Source organism: Apteryx mantelli, chromosome 1 (assembly GCF_036417845.1).
Source record: "Apteryx mantelli isolate bAptMan1 chromosome 1, bAptMan1.hap1, whole genome shotgun sequence".
In the NCBI taxonomy this organism is placed as follows: domain Eukaryota; kingdom Metazoa; phylum Chordata; class Aves; order Apterygiformes; family Apterygidae; genus Apteryx; species Apteryx mantelli.
In genome coordinates this window covers 47,727,583-47,740,959 of record NC_089978.1, presented here as the reverse complement: position 1 = coordinate 47,740,959, position 13,377 = coordinate 47,727,583, and the positions used below count along the sequence as shown (strand labels likewise).

At 38.0% G+C, this 13,377-nt stretch overlaps 1 protein-coding gene across 7 annotated transcripts in view; it reads right to left on the bottom strand.

Moving 5' to 3' along the window:
• Positions 1 to 590: 590 nt before the first annotated feature.
• The window catches only part of LMO7 (LIM domain 7), a 137,361-nt gene continuing 124,574 nt past the window's right edge, over positions 591 to 13,377 (bottom strand). For 5 of the 7 annotated variants that reach the window (XM_067292827.1, XM_067292849.1, XM_067292858.1 and 2 more), the window contains 8 exons: positions 12,767 to 12,832; positions 12,397 to 12,462; positions 10,427 to 10,479; positions 8,292 to 8,511; positions 7,101 to 7,373; positions 5,627 to 5,735; positions 3,775 to 3,877; positions 1,314 to 1,414 (listed from right to left, as the gene is read on the bottom strand). In XM_067292827.1, coding sequence (XP_067148928.1) covers positions 1,392 to 1,414; positions 3,775 to 3,877; positions 5,627 to 5,735; positions 7,101 to 7,373; positions 8,292 to 8,511; positions 10,427 to 10,479; positions 12,397 to 12,462; positions 12,767 to 12,832 — 913 coding nt within the window. In that variant the 3' untranslated portion in view covers positions 1,314 to 1,391. Of the gene's footprint in view, positions 1,415 to 3,774; positions 3,878 to 5,626; positions 5,736 to 7,100; positions 7,374 to 8,291; positions 8,512 to 10,426; positions 10,480 to 12,396; positions 12,463 to 12,766; positions 12,833 to 13,377 lie in introns of all 7 variants that reach the window. The other 2 variants (XM_067292873.1, XM_067292841.1) reach the window with 1 other exon arrangement.

Sequence of the window (13,377 nt, the reverse complement as noted above, 5' to 3'; positions counted from 1 at the left end):
TGTCAGTGTCCTTGCTCCCCGCGAGGCAGCAGCGCTGCGCCTGGCCTTGGCACGCCACACGCAAGTCGAAACCCATGGCCTCACCCTGCCCTCCTACCCGTCCCAGCAGTCCTCCTCATCTGCAAAACATGACCCCAAATTCCTCTCGTCCACACCCCACATTTTCCTTTCGGCTTGCAAGGATGGGGATGCAAAGGGGTATATATGTAACAGCGCATTAAATGATTTGGGAAAGCCACTGACCAAAGCAATTTGGGAGTCGCTGCTGAAAAACATAGCATGCATTCCTGTGGTGTTTTCAGAGGCACCAGTACACAATCCAGGATATTTTCAGTACTTCATTTCTAACCACAGCAGAGAAATTTTGGGGAACTTCCACCTCTTCTGACCATAGTAGTTAAGGGATGAGCACACAGTTCAAAGAATCTCACCCTTGTATTAAACGCTGAAGAGAAAGAACATGAGGAGCTTGACAGTATCTACAAAATTTGAAGTCTAGTGTGAGTGAAAAAAGAAGAGCAAGAGCTATTGTTCTTACGCATATTTAAGGTGACATTTTAATCCTTTTATAAAAAAATGTTTTCCCAAAACAAAATTCCAACAAATTTTATTTTTTCAATAAATCACCTTATAGACATATTTTGCTGGATAGAAAGAAAAGAAACTTCTAATAAATGCACTATCAGAAAATTTATTTACAAATATACTGTAATTCAACAACCATCCTCCACTCAGTGTGTGGAGGAAAAAGTGATAGTTACATTTTTCAAATGGGAAGAAAAAGGAGAAATCTTCCCCTTCAATGGATTCCACAGAATATTACGCCATCACCACTGAGCAAACAGATTATACTTTGTATTTAAGTTTCAAAAAGCACTTAATTTTAGAAACCACCATATGAAAAGCAAACACATTGTGTGCATTTAAGTGCAGCTTCATATTAACCTAGAGAATTCACTTTCAGTATATGTCAAAAATAAAGACAGCAATTGTAAACATATATTTATATTAACTATTTCTCTAACGCTCATTTCAAGAGCTCAGAAACAAAATACCCTCTTCATATACCATTGGAAAGTCATCTAGTTGATTATAAGCCTCAAAAATATTTTGAAGTTATTACTGAAAATATATTTATTCTCCCTTGTTCTTTCAGTACTTGAAGCTGAAAAGTGAAAGCATTTTCCCCAGACATTTCCTTACTGCAATTACTTTCTCATAAATAAAAATAGTTATATGAAGGATATAATGCATTGCTATGAAGACTAGACAAGCAGAAGTTACTCTTAGAAAAAAACACACATACACACAATATATATATTTATAGATCTACATCAGCAGCAATCACTTCTTCTTCTATCTGCAACAGTGGTTTCATATCTACATTTGCTTCACATGGAGGTTGGATGTCCAGCTGTTAGAGAGAGACAGAAGAAATTGTAATTAAATTCTAGTTACTGAAGCAGCTTAGTAACAAAAATTAAAATTTTCAATTTAAAAATTGACAGATAATGGTAATTCTCAATATCTACTGAAAATGCTAGCAGCAAAAAGGTAACACATTCTGGAATTAGCAAGTCAAATTTAATGAATAAAAATTTGGATTTAACCCAACTATACCACTATAAGTTTTTCAGGCCAAGTAATTTTTCATAGAATATGCACTTTACCAAGTTTTTCAGAGTTTTTTTTTGTATCAGCATGAAGACAGAGTCACTTTTTTTTTTCCTTTGAATTTACCTTTGAACACAAATTAAGATTTGCTAAGCAGTTATAGCAATAAAAGCTTTTTATTTTCCTCTCTCTCTCAGCATACATTTGGGGACACTGAACAATGCATTGGTGTTTCACTGTAATAAAGTTAGAGGTATAAAACACTTGAACTAAAAATGAACAAAAATATGCAAAACCATCACACTGTAAAAATCACACAGTGAATATTAATAAACCTACATTTCATCAAACCTTTTAGCCAATCTGGTCATGTTCCAAACCAATTAATAATCAATCAGGTTGGTGCCTAATGCTAACTGCAAGCAAAGTAATCACACTGCAGACCAGTGCTGTGTTTTCAGTACATAATTTCACTACAATAATCACACAGTAGTTTTTTGGATTATTCAAATCACCAATTTCAATGACTTCATTTTGCCCTCGAGTTCCCACCCTCTAACTCATCCTTCCCTATGTTTGGAGGTGCCCACAGACCCAGGAAGATGCAGTCCTCAGAGAAGGGAAAAGAACCACTTCTCAAAAATTTACTTTGCTTCACTGCTGTGGCTTTATGGGCTGCAATATTAAAGGCTGACTAAATGGCACTTTATCCATAGTGTTTTTGTTTACTGCCAAAGTCCTTGACAAGGAATAAAAAAAAATTTCAGATTCTTTTCAGTTCCAGATTTATCCATCTCACCCAGCAACTACTCCCCCTCCCAGAAGAAAAGATAGACAAAGCTCAAATAACATGAGTAGGCTCCAGATTCAATGTCCTGTAAATATAAGTTCTTTAAATAGGAATACTTTGGCCCAGTCACGTTACCAACAATGAGATAAAATCTCCGAACAGTAATTCACAGAGATCTGGACCACCTCCAGAGGGAGGGGGGCGATTTTCTCCCTCCTCCTACTCGTCTTAGCAGCGTCCCTGCACCTCCAGTCAGCCTCTGTGGAGGCACTGTTAGGGTCAAGGAAAGGTGTGGGTTTTTTCACTTGTGGCCCAGGCACCACACAACTGTTTCTGAGCTTTCCGTCTTTCTTGAGGTTAAAGAGAGCCTGACAACAGCATCAGATGCAAAGCTGCTCTTTGAGCTGGCCTCCCTCAGCCAGCAGATGCCCGAGGTCCTGCTCCTCGTCGCAGTCTGAGTAGCCAGTTCCCTTTGCTGCCTTCTGGGCCTCCATGAGCAAAACATGCTGGGCTCATGCAGAAGCATGCACAACTTTCCTAGCAAGTCATTTAGAAACCCTTTTCCTTAACTGAAGATTGTCATTCTGGAGAATTCTGTATTTGCTATATAAAAATAGAGCCATATAAAACCCCTGGGACCACTTCTAAAAATTAGGAGGTTGTCTAGCACCTTCCACAATAGGGGAGGGAGGGAGGGAGGGAGAAAAAAAAACACCTATTATTCAAAGCCTTAACATCATGCTCCAGTAAGTCCGAATTCTGTAAACTGTAATAAAGGAAAAGAAATTATACTGCATCTTTCAATTCAGATCTGTAAGTAAATCAATTCCCTGCTGACTTGTACTTAAATGAACAACCAATCACAAAGCTGTAATTCAAAAAATAATAGCATCAGAGAGAAAACAGCATTTTTGCCACCTGCACAGTATATCCTAATAGCTTTCCTGGCATGTTCTAGGATTTAGTTAAATACAAATTCAGATTATTTTTTTATAAATTAGACAATTTTTCAAAATGACTTCTCTGTTATCAAGATGAGCCTCTTCAGCAACTGACAACAACTCCTAGACACCACTTTCTCAGATCTGCAAAGAAAGCAGGATGACTGTACTACTTTGTCTGTTTGAAGCTGCTTAATAATAAGGTGATAAAACCAGTTACCAGCAAGTTAAAAGTCAAGAGTGACAACCTTATGAAAGAGGAACTGACAATCAAACATTTTTGAATCTATTCATTAATATACCAACTTAAATATGAAAGCTATTGACTGGCTCAGCTGTAAAAACACTTGAGGTTTTTACACTTCAGCACAAAATGCTTGAGCACAAAGAAGAACTACAGTCATGCACGCTGCAGTCCGATTGCCTTACTTTTAAATCTGATATAGCAGTCGTTGCAGAAGAGCTCGTTGTTTCGGATCCTAACTTCAGCTCCAGAGCGGGATCCCCCGAGGTCACATCCACAGGCAACACACTGCATGATACACCAATAATTAGCAACTCCTTACAAAATACTAAAAAGAGAAAACATTACTCAAAAGCAGCTTGGATTAAAACTCAGAAAGCTTGAGCCATAAACCCACAACCACTAAAAGCAAACATGTAACAATTAGTAGATCAAAATGCAACCAGCCCTGAGAAAGGGCGATTTTAAGGCAATGACTGGACAACAAATAGCAGAGATACACAAACTAAACAGATATAAAGCAGAAGCTATTCAGAGATTAGTTCATTAAATCTAGTTTGAACTTCAGTTTCTCTGAAAACTAGAACTGGCTCAACATGAAAGAATTTGTTCTTTAGACAGCAACAGCGATTTTGGCACAGAGCACCTGGGTGTGCTACTTGCAGATTCCATGTGGCTCTATGCTGCAAGGCTCCTCAGCAATTTGGCACTCAAAGCAGCAAATACTCATGCACCCCCATTTTACTGGATTTTGCATCATTTTAACATGTTCTTCTCTGGAGAGAGGGGGCCAGTTTCATTTTTTCTTGAACACACACATGAATAAACAGATTGATAACTTTCATGCTAACTATTTAAGTGTAGTGGCTGAACATACCTTTGCTATGGATATGAACCACCTCTGGAAAGACTCCAACTCAAAGTGTAACATTCTTCGTACTGAATTTACAAAGCAAAATGCTTGGCTGTCTACAGAAGGAGAAGCTGGCCTGCTTAAATGCGAAATTAATCTTTTGGATGGCAGTTTGTTCAACAGCTCATTAATCTTAAGAAATTTGGAAAAGACAAATTTGTAATTCTCTCCGCTAGGTCAAAACCTACTGATTGATCCTCTTGCACATAAAATATGTTCTGTGGAAAGGGAGTGAAGAATAACCTCCCCAGATTACTCCAGTCCCTCCTCCTCAGGTGGTCAGGAATAGGAAAAGCCTTGTAGTTCCTTGCAATTTTCTGGTTGACACATTTGAGCTGGTCACAGAGGGAAAATGTTCTGAACCAGACACAGAAGAGTCTTTCCTAAACCCATGAAGGAAGCAGGGTCGAAGAGGGTGTCCAAATCAGAGTCTAATTCCTAATCTAGTCCTGGAATAGGGCATCTAGCAATTCTTCTACATCTTTTTTAGATAGACATAATTCTTCCAGCTCTGTGTATGCCCCAAACTGGCCGAAAGTCACGTAACCATGTCTCAGTGCTGAGCATGAGCTAATATACCCAACTTCTGACCAGGGTTGATTAGCTCTAACCACAGCTTCTGGTTGGGTGCTGGGTTGTATCCAGTCAGTTTGAACACTGTCAGCATGCCTGTGCCAGGAAAACACCAGGTGAACACTGCTACCATCAGCTCAGCAGCATGGGGCAAAATAATGATCCAGCCCTTCAGCTAGAAGGGATTGGTCACTTTAGATGATTCAGTTGCCAACTAAATATTCAAATATCTCAGGCTTGAGATATTTTGAAAGGACCCGATTTCTCTAGGAGAGGTTGCTCAGCTCCTTCTGATTTTTTGCCGTCTATTCAAAGAAGAAAGAACTGTGAGATGTGTCACACTTGTTTGCTCTGGCACTTGAGAAACAGCCCTAGAGTTGAGTGCTAAATGCCTGCAGATAGGACTGCCTCATGGAAATATGCCTGTAGCATGCTGTCAGAGTAAAAGGCAAAGCAGGTGATTAGTAGAGCCCCTGTGAGCATAACACTGAGTAGCCATGCGTGCTCCTGATTAGTTCCTGTTCCTTCATGGTGTTACTCTCAGCTCTCACCTTAAAGCAATGTAAATGATAACAAAGACCGAGAGACTCAATGATCATGGCTGCTCCTTTGCCCAGAACGTTATTACAGTATGAACAGATTTTCTTCCCACTGACTGACCTAGATACAGAATGAAAAATCCTTAAAAATCAGCTTGAAAAGGTTTAAAAGACAAAGAAAAGTTATCAAAGACTTTTTGAGATTAAAAACAAAAAAGCACAGAGAATACTGGTAACAAGTGGACTGTCTGACTGCTTGGGGAAAATAAGTTGAAAATGAGTATTCTGTACAACAGAACTGAAAGCTAGGGAAAGCTAAATTAAAGCTAATTTAAATGAAAGTTACATAGTAACAAATGAGAAAATTCTGTCACATTCCTGAGAGATGTTTCATTGCACAGAATGCCTTCCACAAATAAACCTAAAAAAGGATATTGTTAAGTTTGGAGAGTAAAAAACACACAGGTTTTTCTGCTCCTGCCTCACTTCTTATTTTGGGGAAAACATCTAAAGGCCGTATTTTAGCAAGCCTCCCCTGCCAAGTCCCACCATCTGCACCCTATTAGATAACAGGAGGCTAGTCCTGGACATAAAATATTATGTTAACTCTTTGAACGTATGCCATATGGAGGTCAATTTCCATAGATCCACCAGGATGTTAGCAAATCAGAAAATGAAAGTGAGAACAAGATGAGCAAATATGTTTAAAAGGGTCATTTTCTTATGCTATAAAGAATGCAGGAGCCTAGCTTTAAAAAAATTGGTCAATTTATCAAGTGTCTGAAAATGCAAGAGCAGTGTTTACAGTGTTATTCTATATAATACACGTAATTGTGTGTGGATGATTCTCTACAGTCTTATCTCAAGGTACTTTTTAAATGTTTCAAGTGCATAAGACAGCAGTTATCTACCCTACCACAACTGAATTCCATTGTTATTTCAAAATACGTTGTAATTCTTGCTCTCCTTCCCAGATTAAAAACAACATCCTACTCTGTAATTCTCCAAGGTCATTGGTTATGAGCATTCCTGAGTGCTCCTTGAGAAGTTGTTGACCATATGCCAGAAAACAGGGGGGAGGAGAGATGAAGATGAAGGCAGTAAACTGTGGGTTTTAGGAATCTTTTGTTAAAAGAAGCCTAAGAAAATAAATGCCAGAAATGCCATCTGGAGAAGGCTTTTACTAATCATTTTGGTAATCAACAAATAGCTTGGAGACTGGTGATTTTTTTTTTTATTTTTTTAATAGTGTAAAGAGCAGTGATGACAAAGCCTGGGGAATTTTCTGAATGGCTGCAAGGAACAGGTAGGTAATACCAGCTCATAGTTCCAACATCCCTTTCAGTCAGAAAACTCAAGGCATTTTTACTTAACTTCTTAATTAAGGTTACAGATGAGAACACTGCTGTAGACCATGGTATCTATAGAGTTCGCTCTTCACCACAGACCAAGGTTTATACATTTCCAGCAGAAGGGCGCTACTGACCTGCTGTGCATCTGCGACCCTGGCTGGGAAGCAGAGATGGGTGACTGAGCCCGGTGGACAGTTTGGGACAAAGACGGGGCTCTCACAGAGCTGGCTGAAGGAGGTGCTTTGCTGGAGGAAGGAGTGCGCATATAGGCTCGGTTTGAAGTGGACACTGGACGACTGAAATCTTGACTAGATGACAGAGATGAGGAGGATGCGGACTGATTCATCCACGAATGATGCCTCCATGAGCTTGTTCTCGAAGAATCGAGATTGTCCAAAGACTCGCCCCTGTAATATAGTTACATATACAAACGTAAAGGGCAGTACAGCTGAACTAAAAGAGCCATATTCAGGGTTTTAAAAAAGGAAAACATTATCTTGGCATTTTAAAGATTTTCCAGCATGAATATTTTTGTTTGATCACCCTGAGCAATACTTTTAATACATTAATGTAAAGTGTTTCAGCTGCAAACTACCCTTTGTGTCCGGTGCTGGTCTCAGGGGAAAAACATGAGAGGGGTGAAAGAAAGGTGGCACTCAAGACTACAGAATAATGGCAAAATACTCTTCACTGTAGTCTTATCAGGGCAAACTATATCAAAATCTGTTGCATATCAACAGACCTCAGATAGTGGGTTCGTTTGTGTTTTCTCCAAGGGATACCAGTTTGAAAATAACAATCCACCCACCACTGGATAGTGACACTGTCTAGAAACAAGGTGTTGGCGCAACAGCCAAACGCTCCCATGACTGATAACTCGGCCTGTTTCCTAAGTGACAGACCCAACATTTACATGTTGTTTAAAGCAAGACACAAACTCTAGACTTTCCAAAATGATATTTCTATGTAAAAGACATATCTTCTTTAGCTATAATAATCAATTTCCACAATGAATTGTCATACTGAAATTCTTAAACACGGTTCTCAGTGACAAGGCGCACTATTGATTTCCGTTGCTGGTATATCAGCCAAGAAATAAGGAGTAATTTACAGGTCACAGAGTCACATCTCCACACTCAGTACTCGCAAAAATTGAATCCCAGCTATAACACTGGCTACTTTCTGTCTGTATGGCCATTCAGATTCCCGTACAGCATTTTACAGGCTGGATTTGTTTCTGTACTTTGCAATAAAAACAGAAGCTTTGAATAACCAAACAAAAATATCTAACGAGAGACAAAGTTCATTTTTAACATGATTCCTACCTCCTCATACTATTGCTGTACAGACTAATAGGCTCCTTATGTACACTGGAACTGCGCTGCCTAATCCAGCTGCTGTCCGTATGTAGAGATGTTTTCTTTCTCATTTCCTGAAGGATTTGTTGTCTCTCCAGCTCTGCTGCAGACAGGCCATGCTCCTTCTGAGGCCCCTTCTGTGACTCACTAGTGTTCCAAGACCTTTCCGAATATTTGCTGTGAGTACCTATTTGAACAACATGCAGAAACTTTGGCTAGACATCTTAAGGTACAAAACTAGATATCAAGCATCCAGTACCCTGGATATAGTTCCAGAAGCAGTAATTCTTCACCATATTCACAAGTTTTTCTAGTTCCCTTTTCACAGTTGGGTTTCAAATGACCAGTATCAAACTTCACAATACATCATTATTTATTACAAAAATGTTTTATTCATATTTCTATTAGTGTGGCCCTTTACATGAAGTTTAATTTATCTACAAATAGGTATTTCCTTTCACTTTTTGTGATAGGCTTTTTTAAAAGAGCATGACATGTTTTAGCTCTACAAGTTAGATTCTTCCTCTCCGATATCATAAACTGAAGCACACATAGAATATATAATTGAATGGTGGGATACTTTCTTCCCCTTTCAGAATTTATATTTTCTTTTTCTATAAGTTGTTCCTGTGTTCAGGAATTCTTTCCCTATTCAAGGTGCTAGACACATTGCTTAATCTTGATATGCTTATCTTGATACACACACACATATATTTATATTTAAATCTTACAGTTTTCTCTATTATTTGGATGCTATGTTAACTAGCCAGTGGAAGTGAGATTTATGGTGTAGAAGACCTTTTGAACCCTGCTTGAAATTTTGAAACGGGAAACAAACAAATCATCTTTCTTTAATATGAGTTTAGATGTTAGATGGCAGCAACTTTGTTGTTTTCTAAACATTATAAGTATCCTTTACAGTGGGACTATTGAATTGAGAAAATTACTCAGCAATAAGTCACTTCAATTTAAATTTCAATCCTTTTAAATACTGTTCTGACTACAGATTTTCTCTTGGTTTATTGCTATAGATTACCATTATACAATATGGTGAAAGTTTATTTTCTCATTAGTTTCAATGACCAAGCTTTAATGTGTGAAAGCACTACTGTCAATTCATAATATTTCCTCTAATACACCATTTATTTTCCTCAAACTCATACCTCAAGTTCTTTATATATATCCTTTGTCTGCTTTTGCTTCAGCTCATCTTGCTGCAGTCATCTATCCACTAATTTCTCATATTCACTGTCACCCATACTGTTTGTATATGCAAATCCACTGTTAGTACAAAACCTTTTCCATCACATTTTAGACACAGAAATAGCTTTTGAAAGTTTACTTCTGTAACGTATTTAGAAAATTGTTTATATACTTTCCTTTGAAAAAGCAGTAATATAACTGAAGAACACAACTCAAGAAAGGCAGCAGGATCTCGGAAAAAAGCCACTGTGACAGTACCAAAAACTGACTTCTGGCTGTGTTAGTCCTACACTAACAGCAGTTAAAAACAGCTAACAGTTGTGCCAAATGCATGTCATCTTGGTATGTAGAGCTTTTTTATTGACAAAGCAAACACAGCATGAGAACGTACAACAATTTCAGTGCTAGATCTACAGGACAGGGTTTATCTTGTAAAGTTTCAGTCATCTAAAAGTTAGGCATCTAAGTTTCCTTCGTAATCACTGCTAAGGCACTCAAGAGAGTAGCTAATCATATTTGCCTTAGACCTATCTGTTGACTGTATCAATTTTCTCCTCCTGTTAAAAATTCAGTAAATTGTGCCATGTTATGAATTTGAAGCCAGTTTCTCGGTTTCAAATAGTTCAGAAAGAAACAGAACTCCTTTGTTGGGCCACAACTTCAACAGCAAAGCTATGGATGGCTGCACAGCAGCATTTTTGCACATATAACACTGGCTGCATAAGCGTGTATAAAGGGAGTCTTGTGCTTTATCTACAGGTAAATGATACATAACCAATTTGATGCGGCTATCAAAAAGATCTTTGACAATTAATCTTGTTAGGATGACTACTTCTGTTGCTAGACCAGTTTCCAAGAAAGATACATTTAAAAAATAGTGGAAATTAAACAGTACTTACCATTTCTGTTTGCTGTGACTTCATCCAGTTCTGAAGTTGACTTGGACTTATTCCTAAAGATATAGAAAACATTCATTTCTCTATCTCAACTAGGAGACTCTGTCATGAACAAAGATCTCACCACTCTGGATTATAGATACCCAGCCCTTCCTTTCACCAGCCCTCTCAACAACAACTTGCAATGTACTTAAAACAAGAGACAAAGAAACAGACAAAAGGACAACAGGATATTAAGGGGGGAAAAAGACGTCAATATTGGCCACAGATAATTACATATTAAAGACTTGTGAAAGTTCCCAGCTTCAGCTATAAGGGAACAAGCATTGTACTTTATTGAATACAAACATGCAAGAAACACAGTCCCTTCCCTATGGAAGCTTTGTAAAGACTATAGTCAGGTGATAACTTTCAAAGCAGGTATATAAAATAACCTAACTTTGTGAGAAACTGAAATCATACTTCAACAGTGCTACTAGACTGTCAGCAAAGCACGTCCTCAAATACTGCATGCCAATTGTTCTTGGGAATTTATTATTCACTGATTATACCCAGCAGCATCATTTTTTAAATTGGCTTTAGCCAAGAAAAGCCACTCAAAAATATGCAGGAAAGCATATGGCAAACAGCTGGTTTGCTGACAGTATAGAAGGGAGCTTTAGCAACACCCTTCTGCTACCTTATTAGCCCTAAATAACACAGCCAGTTTCTCGGTTTCAAATAGTTCAGAAAGAAACAGAACTCCTTTGCTGGGCCACAACTTCAACAGCAAAGCTATGGATGGCTGCACAGCAGCATTTTTGCACATATAACACTGGCTGCATAAGCGTGTATAAAGGGAGTCTTGTGCTTTATCTACAGGTAAATGATACATAACCAAATTGCATCAAATTTCCTGGTCCCCCCAGTTCTAGCTATCTGTTGTACAGTGCCAATCTACTGTTTTACTCATTTGAGAGGACACAATTGCACAGTTGTTTGTAGTGAACAGGACTTCCAAAGAGCAGGGCACCCTGGTCCAGGATGATTTGAGCACCTGAGCCTCCTCCTCATATACATACGTATGTATTTAAGAGGTAACTGTTTAATGGAGGCAACTTTCTAAAGTTAGATTTAGATCTTCCAGATCTAAACAGATCCTTAAGTTGTACCCTGTAAATTTGGGGATTCCTCTTAATACAGAAGGGCATGCTGATTCGAACTATAAGAATGGAATAAATATGCAGTGGAGATTATCATTTGGAACTACTATGGGATGCCATCTAGGACAAAAACTTGATAGAAGTGTCTTAGATTTAGGTTATTATGGAGGTTTTTTTAACTGTAGCCAGTAAGTCAAAGGGAGAAGAAAAAGTTGTCTATTCAAAGAGCCCAATAAATCTGTAATAGCTAACATATTCTATTGAAATGAATTAAAAAAAAAAAAAAGAAAAACCAACAACAACAAAAAAACCCCAACCCCCCAAACCACTGAGCACAGTCTAAAACAAAACAGAAAACAGTCAAAGTGAAGAGAGTGTAACTTAACAGGTGGTACAGCTACTGCCTTCTTGATAAATAAGCCGCTGCTATCTCTCACCTCCCTCCCTGCTTGCTGTCTCAGGTTTCACAATCTTGATCAGGACAACTGCACCTTAGTTTGTATAGCACATTATGACACAATCACAATTTTAGATGAAATTGTTTTCCAGTCAGGTAAGTCTAGTGCCACCCACATATTTACTTCCTTATAGTTCTGCTTCTCCTAGTATAATCCTGCTGACTAACTGTTGTTTACAACACAGCCTATAATTTGCCAAAAGTTTGGCTACTTTTTTTCCTCAAGATGAAAACACAACATGAAAACTGCAAAACACAGCAGTGATACATAATATAAACTAATCACCACGGTTAAAGTTATTGGACATTTCAAGGCTTTCTGACACAGAAATAGTGATGTTATAATTGATGCTGAAATTCAATATCACACCTACCTGTCAGCAAATGACTGATCAGGTCGCTCCTCAATGGTTTTAGAAACCTCGTAATGCTCATAATGCCTATAAACAAGGTGTATTATTAAGTTCGTATACAGAAAAAGATGTACACAGAAGTACAAATATTTTCTATTAAAAATACTCAAAACAGACCCTTCAGCATATAAAAAGGGTGAACGTTCTAAACAGGCTTAGTCTTATTAGCCAGAAACAAAACAAAAGAACCCAAAGAAAGGTTATTGGAAAAACTGCTTGCAAGTACTTGTTTGTAAGTGACAAAGAATCTAAACCTCAGCATGCCAAATTGGTTAACACTTACTGCTGAAGGTAATGTTTCAACTTACCTAGCAGTTTAATTCTCTATTACCTGTCAATGAGAGGATGGCCAGGTCGATCCTCTATCGTTTTAGATACTTCATAGAGCTCATAATGTCTATAAACAAAACACACACACAATAAAATATATATTAAACAAAAATTTTCTAGAAGTTGAACAAACAGCAAGCATACAGACAGAAAAATGAGAAAGCTCAGATGTATCAGTTAGGAACATGAAAATCCATGAGGGAAAAAAAAAGACTTATAAACACTGCAAAAATTGTAAGTATTAGTAGATGACAGTGTTTATCTTATCAGTTTCAATGCCAGAAGTAAAGCTTTGTCCAAACACAGCAGTTCTCTAAAAGTTGAGTGTATATTCTAGCAAACTATCTGGGTGTAGTCTGTAACCCAGAGGGAGAAATACTCACAAAATTGCACAGACAGAGCTCTTTCCCACTTGCCTGTTCCCAACCTCAGTGCTCTGCCACTAGTCGACAGCCAGCACAGCTCTTTGGGGCAAGTATCATGCCTTCATATAAGTTTATATAACATTTCACATTTCAAATTGGATCTTTGGCTATCATCACAAACAAACATTTAACACTAGATATTTAAAATTGCAGTTTGACTGAACCTGCTCATTTAATATTAAGCAAA